We start from the raw sequence: 20,290 nt of genomic DNA, 5'->3' as shown, positions 1-20,290 counted from the left end.
AGAGAGAGAGAGAGAGAAGAGAGAAGAGAGCAGAGAGCAGAGAGAGAGAGAGAGAGAATGGAAAATGTAAGTACGAGAGTACTACTTTAAGGTTTTGCGTGAGGGAAAAATTCAATCATTATTTTCAGTGTAAAATTCCCCATATACTACTACTCACTTTTCTGTTTGTGTGTTTTTTGTTGGGATTTTGTCATTTTGATTTGAGCGACTAATTGAAAATAAATATAGCTTTTGTTGTGAAAAAAAATGATGAGAGAGAGAGTGTGTGTGTGTGTATGTCTCTTGTGTTGTGGTATGGTGGAAGTAAAGCAATTTGTAAAACTATTTGTTTGGAAACACCCCCATGTTACCGCTACACTGCCAAACAAATCAAATGATAGGCCACTCTGACGTAATAAGAACCCAGCTAGCTAGTTCATCCATTAATTCCCTCCAACGGCCGCCCCTAGCACTTGGTTTTCAATACCTTCTCTCATGGGGCACTAGACTAGTTGGGATATTTTTTCTTTTCCCTCCCCCTAATGTACCAACCTCTAACTAGGTAGAATTCACTTGTAAATCCACCAACCCAATTGAGCAAAATTAAGATTTCATCCTTTTCTCTTTTCCATGTGGTTTTTTTTTATAAACAAAAGCAGTTGTTAGTTGTTGATGTGTACGCAACAACCGATATTAGAATGAGTGGATAATTGAACAATAAAGATACATAATGGTAACATTAATTTTCAAAATTTCTATCATATACCAATTACCAAGTTGTTAGATAAGGGGAAATGAAGAGAATGGTATTTTGATCACGTGCAGGACAGCATTATTGGTGTTTGGCCATTCCTGGATTTAAAAGGGGATTGGAGGGGTGGGAAAAATCCAGAGATCCCTTCCCTTTCCAATAAGCAGAGAGATGGGATAAGATTTGTCCAATTGGAGACACAAGACACCTCTCTCTCTCTCTCCCTCTCTCCCCCTCTCTTTCTCTCTCTCTTCTCTTGGTACAGTCGTGTTTGAATCCTTTCCTCACACTCAAGTCACTCCCATCTTTTTCTCTCTCTCTTTCTCTTCATTTCTCAGAAAACACTAACTGGTTTCTGAGCTTTTCTGTCTCTCTGGGTGTCTTTCATGCAATTTCATTTTATATTCTATCTCCTTATTATCTTAATACTTGGACTGTGTCTTTTTCCCTGAGTTTCAGACAAAACCCACCTCAATTTCCAGGTAGATTCACACAACACCAAGTTTCAATTTCATCCCCCCAACAAAAAAGGCTTGGATTGGATTGGATTATTTACTACTTGCTTGGTTTTAAATTTTTAAGTACCACATGTGGGAAACACATTAATAATAGCTTGTTGGCTTTGTTATCTTCAATACTCTCTCTAATACCAACAACATTTTTTGTGTGTTTCCTCACTCATTCCTATCATGATGGGTCGTGGTACCATGCAATTCCTCTCTCAATCATATATTGATGGGACAAGTCAGGGTCTTCAAATCCAATCCATGGTCCTCAGTTAATATCATCATCAACACATTTTTCACATATGGAGTATGCATAACTAGTGTTTGTATATGAGAAATTTCCAACTTTATATAATTCGTCCTAGAGAAAAGAATGACGGTCAACTAGGTTAATAATTCGATATCATCTATTGTTTAAAAATAATAATTAAAATTTTAAAATAGAACTGACACAAAAACGATCAAGATAGAATTACGGTTTTCGAGACAAAATCAAGACATACAATAATTTCTGAAGCATGTGGTCTAGATTGAAGTTAGAAAATCGAACTACGATAAGTTTTCATATCCAAATTTATAAAGGGACTTGAAAGACTAGCTAGCTAACTGTTTTATCATCTGAAAAGCCTAAACGAGTTAAGAGATGATAAAATTACTAAGATACTTTAATACAATTAAATTACTCGCATACCCTTAATGCGTCTCGTCAGTCATGACCCCCATCGTATTCAACTTATTGCTCACATAGAATTGGGGGAATAGAAATTGACCAAGAATCGCCTAATTGAGGGGGTGCTCAAAATACCTAATTAGACCCCCCACAATGGTAAAGGATTCAAATGATCATAATTGTGTTAGGTGAGATATGAAATTGTAGATATTTGAAGTGTCAATTTTAACATACATGGGATGGGACATAATGAATGGTAATCACAACATGATTGAAAAAACCAAAAAGCACACCAACACTATAAAAACAACAAAGTAGTGAAAGCACAAGATAGGAAAAATCAAATTGGATGTCCATGAATCTTAGCTCAAGTAACATCTAAATGTTGTACTTGAAATCAGTCTGCAAATCTTATTGGTGAAGTGAGAAGGTCTTTCTTAATAAAGGCCGAAACCTGAAATCTTTTCATAAGTTTCTCAAAGATGTTGGTTGGCCAGGTGCGGGAATCCTTGACCAGAAAGCAAACCAAGCAGTGGGTGATATATAAAAATATATATATTTAAAATAATCTGTTATTTAATATTCAAATAAATAAATAAATAGTTTATCTTTCAAAGAGACCAGGGAACAAGACGGGCCTATGAGATATATGAGGAAGATACATGAAGCATGATGATAATAAAGACAGAATTTAATATTTCCATTTCTGGGAATTCTTCAATTCCCAAGTAAAAAAACTTACACACCACCTGGTTTTTTTGTAAGACCAATCCGTGAGACTTCTCCACTAAAGTCCATGCCTCTCTTTATGCAATAAATTTCTTGCTTCTAAAATTATTTTCCTGGGAAAATTTTTACAGAAAGAAAATGATCAGATATTTGTCAGGTAAAAAACTCTGGGGTTTCTGAAATTGAATTTATTTTTTTTTTTAATGGAATATATGCGGCTGCTGCTTCAGATGTATCAGTGTATTATTTGTAGCAATATATTGTAGGAGGAGGCCTGACCAAACTGGCAAACAGGTACCACAAAGGCCACAATCAATGTATCAAAATCTCTAGGTTGATACGCATCTGAAATTCAACTTTCATATTGCTAATTCAATGGACATGGCAGATTCTTATTTTGTTTATATTATAAATATATGATTCTATTCTTCTCGTTATACGATAATGATCAAAACTCAATATTAATCGAATCGAGAAATCCTACATTATGTTCAATGATCTTCAAAAGACATGAGAATTCATCTCCAAATTAAACCCTATTGGAAGGGAAGCTTATTATCAGCAATGCGAAATATTAGATTCTTCATTTGTTGATGAGATTATTTCTTTATAAAACATGGTTTATTTATTTATTGGAATTATATATATAACCCTTCTTCTTTTTGTGAATTACAACACCTGGCATATAATGATCACACTTTACCCAATATAAAGCAACATGCTTGGAACGGAAAACCATCTGGGATCTACCAAGTGGAGGCAAAGTTACAGAGATTTCCAGAGAGTCTTTTTTTTTGAAAGAAACAATATTATTCACCATTCAATTATTTTACTGACAAACATTTTTATAATAACCTTATCAATTTACTAGCATGTTAAAATAATTTGAATCCCAATACAGACCATGAATTATTATCATAATTAGATGATATTTGTGAAGGTGTGAGGATATAGTAAGGGTACTTTTGGGTTTTAGAATTTTCAACTTTCCACATAATAATAAAATTGAAGCTGCAAATTAATTACATCCCATATTTTATTTTTTATTTTTTATTTTTTATATTTCAGCTGTCGAAAGTGGGGACCTTGGTCCTCCTCACATGAAGAATACATGTCTTGTAATGGACCACATTTTGGTATCTGTTCACACCTGCAAATTTATGGAGCCGATTTCTTAGACCTAATTTTCTTGGGTGATGCCAGCTTAAGCAATGCAGAGTATTATTATATCTTCTTTCAACTTTAATGATTAGTTCCAGGTGATTTGGGTTCAATTTGATAGGGATATGGATGAGGAGGGAGTGGATGCAACATATTCAGAGACGCCTAACATTGAAACGATGATGATCGGCATGAGAAGCTGAGAAGCTGTACGCATAATTGTAAATTAATTTTGGCCGTTAATAAGTGCAGAGTTCACAATGCATCAACAAGCGCATGATTATAAAAGACGTTATAATTATAATTACAACAAAAATGAAAATAAACTGATTTAATATGGTGAAAGGTATGCCACCATAAGTCAGCGAAAGTTCCGATATATCGGACAAAAAATGAATTTGCCCAAGAAATATACTAGTTGGCCTGCAATTTGAAGCATTTAAAATCTCAGAAACTAAACACCAAAGTTTCTCGCATCACCCATCATCTCACTTCTCCCTCTTGAGTGGGTTTTTACTAAAAATACAGCATCCAAACAAAGCACATGCATGTAGACTTACCGAAAAAATACAAAACATAAAGAAACCATAATAATATTAATTTAATTTCTAGCCAACTTCCAAGCAGCCAACAAAATTATATTAAATAAAAATGGAGACAAAATAGTGTAGCAAATTCCCAAGGCATATGTCTTTTGCAGGAGCAAATGTCTCATAATTCAATCACAGCCACACAGCTTAAGTTAACATGGAGTTTGGGAAAACAATAAAAAAAATTGCAGGATCCAAAACTATATGGCATAGGCCACGTCTCCAAAATCTCTGGTGCTCAGGCCGGCCTGCCCCTAAACGTCTCATGAAATTAATTTATTTTCCCCTCCCCTTCCTTCTCCTCCCCCCCTCCCCCCCCTTTTCCCTTCCCTTCACCTATCAGAACAGAAAGGCATGCGAGGCCTCCATCAGCAGGTAGGGTCCACAAGATCAATATGTTTCTTTGTTTTCGAAGTGGGCCCCACAACACAACTACCCATTTTCACTCTTTGTCCATTTAACTGTTTGGCTGGCTGGCTGGATGCGAGGCTCTGCATATCCATTACTATCATCTATCTGCATGTGTTTCCTCCTGTATTTATTTTATCTTGGGTGAAATGTGAGCAAATAGAGCAAAAGAAGGGTAAAAATTTGGAACATCAGAAGCATGGTGGTGCAATTGGGTTATTGACACGTGGCTTGAGATACTGTAGAACTGAAAAAATAACGTATGTGGACCTGGTGGCGTGGTGGGTTTTTAGTTTTAGGCTGGGACCATAAACCATACCATATTGTAGTGTTCTGCACAGGAATGTATAGGAAACTATGGATGATGTATGAGGGTCTCTACTCTCTGACCAAAAAGAAAAGGGCTTGAGGAGGGTCTTATTGAGGTCTTGACCTCAAATTGCGAAAGAATTGAATTGAGAAAGATTGGGACATGGGTTGTGAAAGGGACTGTCAACTTGCCTTTCAGAGGTTATGGCATTGCAAATTTTTTCAATGTTGCAGCAGCATGCGTTAGATAGCTTTTATGTAGCTTGTATCTCATTTTCATATGTTCACACGTAAAGTTATATGTATATATATAATGCATTTGACACCATATTGAGTTACCCATCAAATTGTTCTTAATGATAAACCAACTGTTCTAATAGTATTTCTCTTCCTAATGTTAGAATAGGTCTTTAAATTTGAATCATTCTGGTAAATTTCGTTTTTAGGTTTTTCATTTTCATTTATTCTTGCTAAAGATAAAGAAAAATTATATGGGGGAAATTATGAATAAAGAATGGTGGAGGAAGGGCGGTGAGAGGAAAGAGGGAGAAAGAAGGAGAATATAATGTAACAAAAACTCGAGAGAGAAAAAACCCTACTAAAAGTTGTTTTCCGTTCTTAATTTTCATTTTTTGTGTTATTCCATTCCTGCTCATTTCTTCCACTCTTTTTCATTCCTCTTTTATTTCTCGTATTCCCCTTCTATTTTTAACAACAAAATAAAAACTAAAAACTAAAATAAAAACAGTTACCAATAAATACCTTTTCTCACCTCTCATCCCAATACACATTCTCAACCTTGTATCCCTTTGACTCCTATTATTTTCTTTTGTCCATATATACAAATCGTTTAACCTAGGCAAAATGAACTTGTTCTACGCAAAAGACTTGTTTCTACGGCATGATGAAATAGATGGAATAGTTTTTCCACATTTGCATAATGATCATGTGGTCCATATGGTCATATATATCAATGACTTTCACATCACAGTATTTCACTATCAAAAATGTCTTTGAATGGAAAACCCAACCTTTACCAAATTTTGAACAACGAAGAACCGACCCTTTTGCTGCATGACCCCAGCTGCCTAACTTTGAACAAAGTAAGCTGAACGGGGACCTTGCCCATCTATATCACTTATCCAGAATTAATCAGCAGCATGCACGTTTTAAATCAGACATTCATGCCTGTGCCTCCTTTTCTTCCAACACTTTTTATACACATGACATATGTCCTGTGCTCTGCTCCTCCTAATAGTAAGTTAGGTATGATAATAAAGTTCCAAAACAAGCTCAAGCTGGAGGAGAGAGAGAGATATATAAGTCATCACTAATACCTAACTATTGGGTTGTGTCATTTGATTGTAGGAGCATCTCCTGTTTCTGCAACAAGGAGGGGTGTGTGGATAGGAAAATTAGGGATTCAATTGGTGCATGTAAATGTGCTCCTAATATATTTGGATTTTTCACTGATCAATTGGGCAAGAAATTAGAAGTGAACAGTGGTCTGTGAAAAAAGAAAAGAAAAACTAAAAGAGGAGACGGGAGAGAATGGAACACCATGGATGAATTGGCACTAAAAAATATCGTTTAAGTGGCTCATGTGGAGCTATAAATCCCCATAATAATACAACTTTCCAATGTAGGACTCTTTACTTTCACATTCTCATACGCCCCCGCAAGTGTGGCGAATTTTCAAGCCTAACACGTGAAAAACACATTTTGGGTGACGTGAAGCACTTGTGGCTGTTGGGCTTTCACACATGGGCAACCCGCTCTGATACCATGAAGGAGGTTGAGGTTCCACCCCAAAACCAATTGGCAATAGAGAGAGTAGCCCAACTCCTTATAAGCCCTTGCTAGATTTCACAACTTTCCAATGTAGGACTCTTTACCTTCACATTTTCACAGTAATTGAGTCCCGCAACTTTTTTTTTAGGCAATTACATCCATTAACTTGACAAGCAGTTGCAATTAGGTCCTACTATGATAGTTTGTCAATTTGGCCGTCAAAATAAGGGCTAAAAGCATAATTTCTAGCTCAAGAGTCTCCTAAGCTGACCTAGTCAACCATCGAGTATCAATTGAGCTCCATAAGCCATTAGAAATCCCAAATGAAGAAACGCTTGAGGTAAAATGTCAGAGAGTTCCACGTACTCAAATTGTAGCTATTGTTATTGTAGTGTAGGTTGGATATCAAACATTGAATTTCATGGACGGATCTTAATCCTGAGAGAAGTTTTGAGGCATGTGGCAATAATCGGCTAAGTTTGATCTGAAATTGGTGTGAGGTGTTGTTTGAATTGTAGAACACCAAAAGAGGGTTGCAAATTGTACTCCAATGTCTGACAGAAGGCTAGGTTTACTAATATGGAAAATCGAAAAACCCCTTGCCAAGTTGCCCTTCTCTCCTTGTGCCAAATTCCCCTATATTTTGCTTAACCATTCCTAAAGTCCAATATATCCCTAACAATGTGCCATTCACATGGTTAAACTTGGCAAATTTTGTCACAGTAGGATCTAATTGAAACTACTTGTCGAGTTAACAGATGTAATTACCTATAAAAAAATTTTAAAAAAATTAAGGGACTCAATTGAAACTCAAAGTAAAGTTCAAAGACGTCTACAGTTAAAAATCCTAATAGTATTTGATATGTATTTCATTTGGTGCATATGAGTTAGTGGGCTCCCTTTCTAATTTTTTTTTTAAAGTTCCGCTCCTGCTTTTGGGCTCTATTTTGTTTCTGTCTATTGGGCCCCTAAAATATCTTTTGTGTTGCAAATTTCTGATATTGGGCTTTTACCCTGCGCTGAAAAAGTCTTATAAAAATCTTGTTTTCATTTTCTTCTTTGCTCAATCCCACTACAACAATCAGAAGGGCTTTTAAATTTCTGCAGCCTATTTCCTTTTGAGGCAAATAAACTTCATTGACATTGCTTACAAAAAACAAAAACAAAAAAAAAACTTCATTGACATTGACTCTGAATGCGAAATTCTATAGTTAGGGTATCATATATGGACTTCTTATGTGGATCTTCATATCAGTCATATGATCATTTCATTAAACATAAGTGAAGTTACTATTCAGAGAAATCATGTGACCAATATGAAGGTCTACGTTTATAATCTATATATGACTTTCTCACTATAAAACCAAGGGCGGAACCAAGAATTTTTAATGGGTGGGATAGCTAAAGTTATTTGCTTAAAATCTAATGATACAATTTTTTTTTTTGGTACTAACAGTTTCTATAGTTTTTCTAGAAATAAAAGTATATATTAAATCATATAAATCACGCTAGTTGTAAACATAAAATTTAAAAAAAAAAAAGGACTTAGAGCCATATTCATGAAAGGGTGAATTTTATTTAGAAAAATGCTTCTTTTTTGGGGATACGTTAATGGAAAAGGATTAAAATTGATGTTTGGGACAAAGTTTAACACCAAATACAAATGTGGAAGACCTTTGACTATGACTATTGGTGTGGTAGAACTAGCGGACCCAGGAATTTTTTAGCGGAGGTGCAATTTTGAAAGGCTAAAAACTCTTTGTGGATTGAACATCTAAAGCTTTTTGCTTAGATTGACCTTAGGTCCCTTCATGCATTCATATCATACATGAAAAATTGTTTTATGTAAAAATATTGACTAAGTATGAAAAATGATTTTTCAAAATAATTATTTTCTCAAGATAATTTTTGGCGGCTTTTATTCCTTACACATCAAATAGGAAAATTTGATTTTATGGGATTTTAGTATGAAGTATATATATTGACTTAATGAGCCATCATTTTTAGCATAAATCGTATTTTGCACTAAAACGGATTTTTCATATTTTGATTTGGTGGGAATTTGATTTCTTAGTATTTTTATTTGAATCCAAATGGGGGGTAAAAGGAAAAATACAATCATTGTGTGGTAGGATCTGAATATATATGATCAAAAGAGTTGAGCAAGGTCATGGTAATATTGGGATATCCACTTTGCAATGATCTTGATCTCTTGTTTCCTCACATCTTTAAGCCATTCTGGATCCTCACTGCTCTTGAACATCAAATCTACATGGTGGGCACCTGTTAAGAACCAATATACCACAATCATACATGTCAATATTCTCCTTAATTTCCATCTATTTTTATTATTATTATTATTTATTTGTAATTTTGGTATCAAATTGTAACTATAAACCTTCTTTTGCAACAATGGCTACTATGCTGTTGGATATATTCTTCAGCACCCTGCCAAAAAAAAAAAGAAAAAAAAAAAAAAAGAAAGCCCCCATCAATAATATTAACCATTAATTAGCCAGTTTTACCATGCTGACAAAACTGAGAAATTAGAAAGCGGTAATTATATTATTACCCTCCACCACTCCAAGGGTCTCTTAAGCCATTGAAGAAGATAATATTGCTTCCATATCTTTTCAAAACCCTCTCAATATCCTGTCAAAAATTAACAATAAAAAGTAAAATAAAAACCAAAAAATAAAATGTTGGTAGAAAATAATGATAGAAAATGATGGTACTAACATGGCCGCCGAACTCAGTGGTGACCCAAAGGGGCCTAGGTTCAATGCCAAATCTGCTTTTGCATACCGAGGCTTGGTCTTTGTAATCCCAATCAGAAGCTGGGAATATGCTGTCCTTATTGCTTCCACTGGTTGGCATTATCATCTCTGTACAAGCCTGCACCAAATCAAAAAATTTCAAGTCAAATTGCAGTATAGCTCAGTTGGTGGAATTATTGGACATTCACTTGTGTTGATAGACGTTCGAAAATTTCAGACACCCAATGAAATTTGTGTAAATCTCCCATTCCCAATCGCTTGTGCTCGAAATTAAAAAATTAAAAAATTTCAAGGCAAACTGAGCAACATGTGACATGCATGTGACCAACCCATCAAAATTTTCAGTACACTATGATGATCATTATTATTATGAGGTTAATAAAAAAAAGTTAAGAGTGGTAACTTTCTGCAAACTTACATGGTGAGATAAAAATCTAATTTCTTTTCTCAGGCTCCAAAGGGTAAATGATTAGTTGTACTCATTGATGAGTTTAAGGCTCAACTTTTGATTGTGCGAGCATGCTTTTCTTGGATACTAATCCCATGTGCTCTCTCTATTAGTCAAGATGTTTTTATTCTAACTCACAAAAGTGTTTCTTCTTTTTTATTGGGTTGATAATTGATTCTTTGTATAATGGACCTTATAAGAAGATGATCTTTATTGGGGTTAATTATTAGAATCTTTGTAAAAGAGTTTTTTTTAGGTCATTCAATTCAATTTCTAAATTATAATATTCTTCGGTCGTATCACGTGTGATATTTTAGTCATTATTAAAAAGTATTGCGTATCTATGAAAAATTATTTAAATTATTGTGTGTTAGCCTAACTTGTTCGTAACTTATTACGTTATCACATACATTAATAAGTGTAAAATTCATGTGAGACCAATAACGATTGATGCTAGCATAATTCTTCACCATGAGTGTGTATTTTTCTCATTATAAGCTTAAAAAAGCACAACCACCCCACCCCCCACCACCCCCACCCCCAAAAAAAAAAACTTCGGTATTTAGAGAAAAATGAGGAATGTTCTCCTACCTGCCAAAACCATCCTCCAAGGTCGTGAGGATCAGAGTTATTATTAAGGTCGAAACACGTGACTGTCCCACTGTAGTTATAGTATACATTAGCTGCACCGTACAATTTCGCAAAGGTGTCATTTCCAGTCGTCGGATCATCTATTGCCGCACACATCTGCACCCCCAATAAAGTCAAATTACTATTTTGCACCTTCATGAACTAAAAATATAAAAATAAAATAAAATATTATTATTTTCTTTTCTTTTACCTTTTTCACTGGAAATGCTGGCAAGGGACTTAAGAAATTTGAGGGAGTAGGATAATCCGTCATTGCTGTGTAAGCGTATGCAGTGGAAAGCCAATCTTCAAGATACTCTACGCTATTTCTGAAAGAAATAAAACAAACTTTAATAATTTGTAATTAATAAACTAAACTAGCCGTTAATTTACCGATACTTCTCTTTTTAAAATTGAAAAACGTCAAAACAAATTTGTTACGACAAAAGGAGAAGAGAGAAAAGCCTAGTTTAAACATTATGCCAGGCTTTATGGGTTGGGTTGTGGTCATACTTGCATAATTTAAATGATTTTCGTAGTAGCTCAAGCCCTCCAGGTTGGTTTGCTGTGTTTTCGATCTGTTCCCATGAGCCCTTGATCACTTTGTAACAGTTTTCACTCACACTCTAATACACATGCAAACAATAACATAATTATTCAGAAAAGTTTATTAGCATTAATTAAGGTTAATTATGATGCAAGACTGTAATTAAAAATCTTAAATATGCTCCCAATAATAACAGTACTTTATCAGAACAGTAATATAGGTATGTGTGCGACACGTGCATTGCCCATTAATATTGGATTGGACCATTTATGGATAAGATATTTAAGTGTTTTTTTTTTTCTTTCTAGCAATCATATTCTATATGTATAAAAGGACTCTGTGAGAGGGACAGGAGGGTCAATGTCATTTCAAAGGGTTAATAGAATTCATTTTCGAATAAAATAAAAGAGAGAGAGAGAGAGAGAGAGAGAGAGATTCCAACACCTTAAAGTCTTGAGTGACGATGTTACGGAAGCTATATGGAGACGTTATATTCTCGAAATTGAGAATAGGTGAAGATGATGCCAAGGCTCCGATTGTAACGTGAGGATACTTCAACCTAAACCATGCTGCCAGCACTGCATTTTAAACTCAAATTAATTTGATCACCCGACAAATCACAAGACAACAACAAATCAAGCCAGCTGTTCAATCAAACGTATTCACATACTTCCTCCATAGGAACCTCCAAAGACCACCACAGGAGAGTCAGTTGCTGATAAATTCTTCTTCAAATCAATAATTAAGGAAGCATAATCTGCCAACGCCTGTGTTGAGCTCAGATGTCCAAGTGTAGTTGCATTGCTATAAGCCACGCTCTTCTTGCCCCCATAAGGTATAGACTTCCCATAGAACCTATGCTGCAAACTTGATCATCTTATATATATGCTTTCAAATTGCATACAAACCTTCTTTTACCAGACAGTCTGGTGTGTTACCTGCTTAATCAGGTACTAGATTGACAGTGCAACAACATAACAAAATCATCTCGAATCTGATTTGGGGATCAAAATTTTACCTCAATGAAAACTACAAGGGCTTTGAAATGGGGTGCTGTCTCATAGAGAAAACCTACGTTTTGTGCAAACCATTCTATGTTTCCTTCATTCCCTGTGTAGACAAAGATTGGAGCATTGTTCTTGGCTCCTCCCCAGAATGTATCACTGATCAAATACCTTTGCTGGAAAGTTTCGTAGCTTTTGGGGTAGAAATTGAAATGGTCAAGTATTTGGGTGAAGTATTTGGTTCTGTAAAGTTTGTTTTGAGCAGAAGCAGAGACTTTTTCAGGGGTAATGAGTGAAGATGGAAACCTGGCACCAGCAAGTGTGGTTTTCGAAAATGAAATAAGAGGAAACTGCAGCACAAAGAAGAAAGAAAAACAGAGAAATGGGGACATGGATGATTTTGTTGTCTTCATTTTTGTGGGTTCTGTTTTGTGCACAGAGAATTGGAATTTTAGAGTGTGAGAAGCCTTGGCAACTCCGAGAAAGAGAGAGAGAGAGAGAGAGAGAGAGAGAGATTCCAAAGTCCAGAAGGTTTATAGGATAGATTCAAAGGAGTTGGGCTGTCATGGACAAAAACAAAATCATGAAAATGAAAAGTTTCATTTCCTTTTTGTTGGGAAAATTGACCACTTTTTTCTGGAAATGAGACTCACAAATAAAAGGAAAATAGAGTGGTGGGTAGAGAAGTAAAGCACATGTAATTCATGGAGATGGGGTTCACCTGCTGTGATTAAGTCCGTTTTAAGTTTTGATATGGGGTGTGGTGTGGTGGGTGATAGATAGTATGATTCGTCCTACTGTATGTGACGAATCGAACATCAGACATCAAGTACAGGAATAAATGATCTTAATCACTTTACTTAGAATTCTTTATAAAATTCATAATATCTCCTTTTGTTTCCCTATCATTTTGCTTAAATTTAAGTTTAAATCTAAATTTTTGAGAAAAACAGACAAAAAGAGCAAAAAGAATAAGAACATGCTCTTTCATATTAGTATATTAGGATAACAAGATAGACAAAAAGCGCAAAAAGAATAAAAACATGCTCTCTCATTTAATTAATAATTTAATATTTAATATTTAAATTAATTAAAAGTATTTTTTGGTATTTTAAATGTTACATTATTCTTTGTCTTTTGCTATATATATAAATAAAATGAATATTAAAATTCAGTTGTCCATTTTCAGTGACTGTGCCGTGATAGATTGGCTTGTTGCCGTCCGAAATTCAGTTGGAACCAGCTTTTCGTCTTTGTTTTTATTCGGATTAGCTGGCCTCTTGCTCTTAGACACAAAAAATTGGATGGACATGGAAGTGCCTAGTTAGTCATTCCCATACAAAATGCTCGTCCCTATCGCTGTGTTCACTGCCTGCCTGCCATTCTTGTCAAGAATTTCTCGTTTGATAGTGATATTAAAGTTACAAAGAGTTTGCATTTAACTCTTTCTTTTTTTTCTTTTTTCTTTTTCGTGTGACCAAAAAACACTTTTTTGTTCTTTCCCAAACTGGCATGGTGGCTTGTGTATATTAGTAAAATAAAAAAAATAAAAAGAAGATTTTTTCGGGGTTGTCACAAAAATTTATTGTAAATTACATGACCACACGATGTTACTAGTTGACACATTATGTCATTAGACATAATGTTAAATATATGACAAAATTGCTGTTGTGGGTTAGTGTGTCTTCTCCTTTACACATGAGTTCTATCTTCTTTATAAATACGAGTAGTTTAGACTATTACAAGTAGATAAAAAATATTGGGTTTATGACAAATTTTGTAAAAGAAAAGTTCATGTAAAAATTATATTTTTCTTCGTGGGCCAACAAAGGTTCCAGTTTAATCACAAACAAGTTAAAAAAGAACCAACCACCAAACCGAAACAGAAACAGAAACCTATGCATGTGAGTTGTCCTTAAATCCTTTTGTTTTTTCTCCTCTCTTTAGCTCCTTGAACACATCAATCAAAGGGACTTCCTAGGTGTTGAGAAAAAGAAACCACATGGGATGTAGCTGGTTTTGAACCTCTTATTCTTAGCATCAATTAGGTTATAAATAAAAGAGTCCCATTGTTGACAAAAGCCTGTATCTTGAGTGCAAGGGCAAAATAAGAGGAGCAACATCAGCACCAAGCTGCAAAATATGTCCGACTTTAGAAAGAAAACCATTTTGAAGCAAGGAAAATGTTGGACAACAAGTACCTCATAAAAGTCTATGTTTATGGCACTGGCGTGTAAAATCCAATTCAACCTTTACATACTATATTTACAGGCCATATGGTATGGCATAGGGTATATAGCCTTTAAGATTATAGCCACAGGAAACAAAAAACACTGAATGAAGGCTTTGATTTTCACCAACGCCAAACCCTAAACCGAGCCTTAATATAAAAGACAATTCTTCTGTTTGATAAAAAGGAAGGCTGAAGCCCAAAAAAAATTTACAAAATTTATGGACCCGTTTGATAACCATTTCAATTTTAGTTTTTAGTTTTTGTAGTAGAGTTAGAGTATAGAGAAAAAATAGGGAAAATGAAAGTGAGAATAAGAGTAAAGTGATTGAGAGGGAAGACGAGGGGAAGTAATGAGAGGAGGAGTAATAAAAGTGAAAACAAAAACTAAAAACTAAAATTTATTTGAAATTGTTTTCACTTTTGTTACTCCTCCTCCCATCCTCCCCTCTCTATCTCAATTTGGAGAAATTTTTGTATGTTCCGAATATACTATGTGGCTGGTGTATCATCCAATACACATAAGACATATGGAAATATTTTGTTTTTATGTCCTATGTGTTTTGGACAATATTTCCACACGTTTCATGTATATTAGATGATATATCAGCCACGTGGTGTACCCGGAACATGCAAAAATTACTCAATTGATCCTCACTCCCATCTCATTCTAATTTTCCTTTATATTCTAACACAAAAAATAAAAAATTAAAAATTAAAATTAAAATTAAAATAATTATCAAACGAACTTATAATTCTCGGTCCTATATAAATCTTCAAAGAGTAAACTCTTGGTGGGAACATTAGCAAACAAAATCAAGTATAAAATTCTCACTTTAAACTCACCAGTCAAATGAAACTTATAATTCTCATTTTAAACTCACCAGTCAAATGATATATATATATATATATATATATATATATATATTATGGGTTTAGCTGAAATCGAAAAGAATCCTAACCTAACCAAACCAAAGCAGCTCATTGACATCCTAGAATGGCCTAACAAATATAGTATTCTTTTTATTACCAAAACAATAGTATTGTTTCTTCACTTCAAGTCTCCAACCAATATATATATATATATATAATTGACCGGCAAAGTTTGAAGGTCTCCAGTGATCGAAGGAGGAATCTTTACCTTTACCTTATTGTATACCAAAAAATTATTTGTTTGAAAAGGTGAAACTGGTAGAAGTGGGGTGAAATTTGAATTGCACACAATTGAAAATCATTGCACTTGAGTCATTATTTAAAGTTGCGCTACGCTTCATGTCAAATTCAGCCTTGAAAATTGCAATAATGATGTTAAAATTCGATGGCAAGCAATCAAATTCTAAACAACAATCTTCCAGTCAAACAAACAAAAAAATTCATCTGAAACACCAATTTTTTTTATTTTTTATTTTACACTGATTGCTGATCTGGTACTATTTTTTGCCTCTAAATTGTATTTACTTGACCTCCTTTGGAATGTTAGATGAGATAAACATCTCTTAACAAAGATTCTAGAGAATAAAACTACGCCGTAACTCAACTCGAGGCCAATATACGATTGTTTTATTACTCTTTGATCTAATGATTTTTTTTTTTACTAATAATGGAAGAAGTCTCAAATTCGAATGTTTCATTACGCATAGATAAAGAAATATTTTTCTTAACTTTTTTCCTAAAACAACCAAAGTGGACGGGATTTTATCCAAGTGGAAAGTGCTTGCTGGATTTATTTATTTATTCAAACTCTAGGAACCCCAAAGTTGTTTTTTTTCTTTTTCTGGTTGTTGTTGAAGGAACTCCAAAGCTTAAAAATCCAAAAATCCACCCAATTTTCGCTAATAAATACACTTCAAATTTAAAAGAAGTAGAGCGAAACCACAGCCACACGATTGGTCGAAACATTAAAACCCAATCAATGCCGCCCAATAACTACCCACCGCGGTTTCAGTCTCACCTAATCTCGGCCTCACCCAATCATTCCCGCGCCTTCCACCTTCCCTTTCCTCTTTAACCCCTTTACAGGAGAAAGTCCCCCTGCACAAGCTCAGCACTCTGTCTCTGTATTGATCAAATCTGGAACTTGAGCTAAGTGGGAGCCATCAAACCTCTCTCTCTCCTCTTTTAAGTTTCTAGGGTTTCACTCCTCGTTTTCTTCTCATTCTCACCATGAACCAGACAGTGCGTTTCATCACGCCCTGAACCCAAATCTACCAACTTCAATTTTTTTCCATTTTCTTTTTTTGATTTTGATTTTTGGTTTTCGAAAAAGTGAAAATGCCGAGGCAGAACAACGGCTTGGGTATGGACCTGCTGATCCCTGGCAAAATCAGAAAGCGAGGGTGCTCGTCGTCAGCTTCTTCGTCGTCTTCGATCATCCAAAACTACAGATTCAAGAGGGCGATACTGGTGGGCAAGAGGGGCCGATCCAGTACGCCCGTGCCCACATGGAAGCTCATGAGCTCCAGGTCACCTACCGCGTCGGCATTGCGCGCCATGGACTCCCCCAACTACGCCGCCTCCTCCCAGAACGGCGCCGGCAGGTCCAAGCAGCAAGCGCCAGTGTCTGCCAGGAAGCTCGCCGCCACGCTCTGGGAAATGAACGACATGCCGTCTCCGAGAGTGAGGGAAGGGTCGTCGGACGAGAGGAGGTTGAGGAAGATGGAGATTATGAATAGTAAGGCCAGAGAGAGAGAAAGGATCGCGAGATCGGCGCACTCGGGTTCTCTGCCTCCCCATCTCTCCGATCCGTCTCATAGTCCTGTTTCCGAGGTGGGTTTTCTCTATGCTTCGTGTTTTGTTTGGTTGGTGAGAATTTGCGGGAATCTGATGGAAAATGTAGTTTGTAGAGTTTGTGCTATGTCACTTGTGTGTTGGGTTTAGCTTAAAGTTTCTGTTTTTAAGTTGCTCTTTGGGTTTTTTACGTCTCATCAAACATACAATTTTTGAGCAAGCTTGCCTTTTTTTTTTTTTTTTTTCCTTTCTGAACTATTAATTAATAGAATTGAATTGAGAAATTGATGTTGTGGTTAGATAGTCGGTTGATTGTTAGGTTTTGTTAAATTTGGAGTTTTGTAGGTGTCCCATTCTAAAACGATGTGATACATTCCCCTGATCAATGCAAGTCTGATTGTACCTGTTATTTGTCACTATCAGTTAGGCATGGTGGAGAAATTGCCCTTAATTTTACCTGTTATGCATTCTCATTTTCTAGAGGACGGACAGATCTGGAACTGGTAGTTTCCATCGAAGGACGCCCTCCATTTCACAGAGGCTCAGGCTCACAGACCACCATGCTGGAATGTTGGATTCTCATCGCAATGGCAGCTTAATGGAGGTACATTGGTCAATGATCTACTTGGTTCTTGGAAAGGACCTTGCTTTCCTCTTGCTCTTTTCTTAACATTTCAAAGTTGTTATAACTAGAGATTTTTGTTTCTGATTAAATTGTATCAGATGGTATTATTATTAGATGATAGTATTGTTCTCATCTTTTTGTTATACAGGTTGAGACTAGATCTAGAGCCCAGACTCCTACTGCTTCCACTGTTGGAGTCAAGACTCATTTGAAGGATGTTAGCAATGCTTTGACCACGTCTAAAGAGCTACTGAAAATTATCAACCGCATTTGGGGTAATGAAGATCGGCCTTCCTCAAGCATGGCCCTCATCTCAGCCTTACATGCTGAGCTGGAGAGGGCTCGTTTACAGGTCAATCAGCTTATCCAAGAACAACGCGCAGACCAGAATGAGATCAATTATCTCATGAAGTGTTTTGCTGAAGAAAAGGCAGCTTGGAAAAGCAAAGAGCACAAAGTTGTTGAGGCTGCTATTGAGGCTGTTGCAGGTGAACTTGAGGTAGAGCGGAAACTGAGAAGAAGGTCTGAAAGCTTGAATAAGAAACTTGGGAAAGAACTGGCAGAGACAAAAGCCTCTCTTGTTAAGGCGGTGAAAGAACTTGAGAGTGAGAAGAGAACTAGAGAGATAATGGAACAAGTATGTGATGAATTAGCCAGGGACATTGATGAAGATAAATCTGAAGCAGAGGAAGTGAAGAGGGAGTCTTCAAAAGTTCGGGAAGATGTTGAGAAGGAAAGGGAGATGATGCAGTTTGCAGACGTATTGCGTGAAGAGAGAGCTCAAGTGAAACTCTCAGAGGCAAAACATCAGCTTGAGGAGAAGAATGCAGCTGTTGATATATTGAGGAGTCAACTTGAAGCTTTTATGGGAAGTAAGAGAACCAAAGAAAAGGGACGTGGTTCTTCTCATCTGAATGATGAAGAAATTTCCGCGTATCTAAGCAGAGCTCATCTTGGTTCCCATCAGGATGATGAAAAAGATGAGGATGGAGGAGAAGTTGAAGATGGAATAGAATGTGAAGAGGATTCTGCTGAAAGTGATCTTCATTCCATAGAGTTAAGCATGGGCAACAACAACAGAAGCTACAACTTGATTCATGCTTCTGGAGCTGCTCGTGATCCAAGGTGGGCTCCATTTGATGTCGAAGAAATCAAAGGGAGGAAGTCTACATCTGGGAAGCCACCAAGAAGAAGCACTTCTTTGCAAAGAAGCGTATCAGATGGAGTGGAATGGGGTATGCAAGCTGAAAAGCTCCAAAATTCAGGAGATGGGATAGATTGGGAGAGATTTCCTGAACTGGAGAGGCAAAGACAAGAGCAAGGAAAAGGTCGTGGAGATGAAATGCAAGGGTATAAATCATCAAAGGGTCTTAGGGACCAAATGTTGTCTGGTTCTAGGCTTGGACCGGCTAGAGTTCATGCTAGTCCAACACGGCAATGGGGCCAGCCATGGCCTTCACGGGATCCTACCGGTACATTTCAAGATAGGCCTCCCAGTGCGCAAGGCAATGGTTCAAAGTCTAGGCTAGGGGAAGCTAGAGGCGAAGGCCAGAATGGCAGAAGGTCAAAACGGTGAAAATTTCTCTTTTTGCCAATGCCTTGCCATAGTCAGAGCCTTTTGTTTTGGCACGGTGGTTTTGTAATAGCCCAGGCTGGTGGAAAACGATTTGGCTCATCGATGCTTTTGGCTTGTGATCACCAGGTGCTGCTAAGTCGCAGCAATCTCTGCTCATTTTGTGCTAGACCATTCTCTCTTGAAATGCTTGTGTTGGAGATTTTTCGAAGAAAGCTGTGATAATCTAGCGAGCTTGTACTGTACAAAAGCTTCTAGTATGTATCATGCTTGTCTCAATTTATACTAGAAATATTATATATTTGCTTTTGTTTTTTTTCCCCTTCCTTTTTGTTATTTCCTTTTCAATTTTCGCCCTTCAGTTTTTCTTCTTCTTCTCTTATATGTATTTGCCATTTGTTTTTGGTTTTTGGGTAACTTTTCAATTTTGTGTATGATTATTAAGGATGAGGCAACAAACTTATAATTAGCCAATACCCAACAGCATTATAATAGTGCAGTGACAGATGAAACGCACATATCCAGGGGTAGACTGAAATTAGAAACCCATTGAATTTCTGAAGGCAATGTAATCGTCCAGGGGTTTTTATAATCAATTTCATGCAAATATGGATTAGATTTACAAAGTATTTAATTCGAAAAACATGCAACGCAAGGGGGGGATCATGCAGTCTAGAATATTGGTTCATATTATATTATGAGATTATTTAAATCGAGGAATGGTCAAGGGAATATGTATAATGTATGGAGGTGTAGGAGGCCATTGCACATTGTACAATTCATGCCAATATGTAAATGGTTTATTTTTTTGTTTGGATGAATTTAGATTGTGATA

General features: G+C 36.1%; 2 protein-coding genes across 2 annotated transcripts; one reads left to right on the top strand and one right to left on the bottom strand.

Moving 5' to 3' along the window:
• Positions 1–8,944: 8,944 nt before the first annotated feature.
• LOC117634457 (lysosomal Pro-X carboxypeptidase) lies at positions 8,945–12,973 on the bottom strand. The gene is made up of 10 exons (XM_034368584.1): positions 12,315–12,973; positions 11,967–12,156; positions 11,741–11,874; positions 11,263–11,375; positions 10,961–11,078; positions 10,711–10,866; positions 9,634–9,789; positions 9,467–9,546; positions 9,293–9,342; positions 8,945–9,177 (listed from the first exon to the last, which is right to left on the bottom strand). Exons 1-10 carry the CDS (start codon positions 12,711–12,713, stop codon positions 9,044–9,046), a joined length of 1,530 nt encoding a protein of 509 aa, XP_034224475.1. The 5' UTR covers positions 12,714–12,973; the 3' UTR covers positions 8,945–9,043.
• Positions 12,974–16,801: 3,828 nt separating this feature from the next.
• LOC117634913 (uncharacterized protein At5g41620) lies at positions 16,802–19,780 on the top strand. The gene is made up of 3 exons (XM_034369193.1): positions 16,802–17,296; positions 17,739–17,861; positions 18,031–19,780. The coding sequence occupies exons 1-3, from the start codon at positions 16,802–16,804 to the stop codon at positions 19,456–19,458; spliced, it is 2,046 nt and encodes a 681-aa protein (XP_034225084.1). The 3' UTR covers positions 19,459–19,780.
• The last annotated feature ends 510 nt before the right edge of the window (positions 19,781–20,290 follow it).

The sequence above is a fragment of the Prunus dulcis genome, chromosome 7 (assembly GCF_902201215.1).
Source record: "Prunus dulcis chromosome 7, ALMONDv2, whole genome shotgun sequence".
Classification (NCBI taxonomy): domain Eukaryota; kingdom Viridiplantae; phylum Streptophyta; class Magnoliopsida; order Rosales; family Rosaceae; genus Prunus; species Prunus dulcis.
The sequence above is the reverse complement of the archived record's forward strand: the minus strand, read 5'-3'. Positions and strand labels throughout refer to the sequence as shown.

What these genes read in the sequence shown, in the direction of transcription:
- LOC117634457 (XM_034368584.1), bottom strand. Translation starts at nt 12,713, where the DNA reads ATGAAGACAACAAAATCATCCATGTCCCCATTTCTCTGTTTTTCTTTC. An exon ending in AAATCATTTAAATTATGCAA is followed by an intron (nt 11,079 to 11,262) that starts GTATGACCACAA and finishes TATTTCTTTCAG; the next exon opens with AAATAGCGTAGAGTATCTTG. An exon ending in CAGCATTTCCAGTGAAAAAG is followed by an intron (nt 10,867 to 10,960) that starts GTAAAAGAAAAG and finishes TTGGGGGTGCAG; the next exon opens with ATGTGTGCGGCAATAGATGA.
- LOC117634913 (XM_034369193.1), top strand. Translation starts at nt 16,802, where the DNA reads ATGCCGAGGCAGAACAACGGCTTGGGTATGGACCTGCTGATCCCTGGC. An exon ending in CTCATAGTCCTGTTTCCGAG is followed by an intron (nt 17,297 to 17,738) that starts GTGGGTTTTCTC and finishes CTCATTTTCTAG; the next exon opens with AGGACGGACAGATCTGGAAC. An exon ending in GCAATGGCAGCTTAATGGAG is followed by an intron (nt 17,862 to 18,030) that starts GTACATTGGTCA and finishes TTTGTTATACAG; the next exon opens with GTTGAGACTAGATCTAGAGC.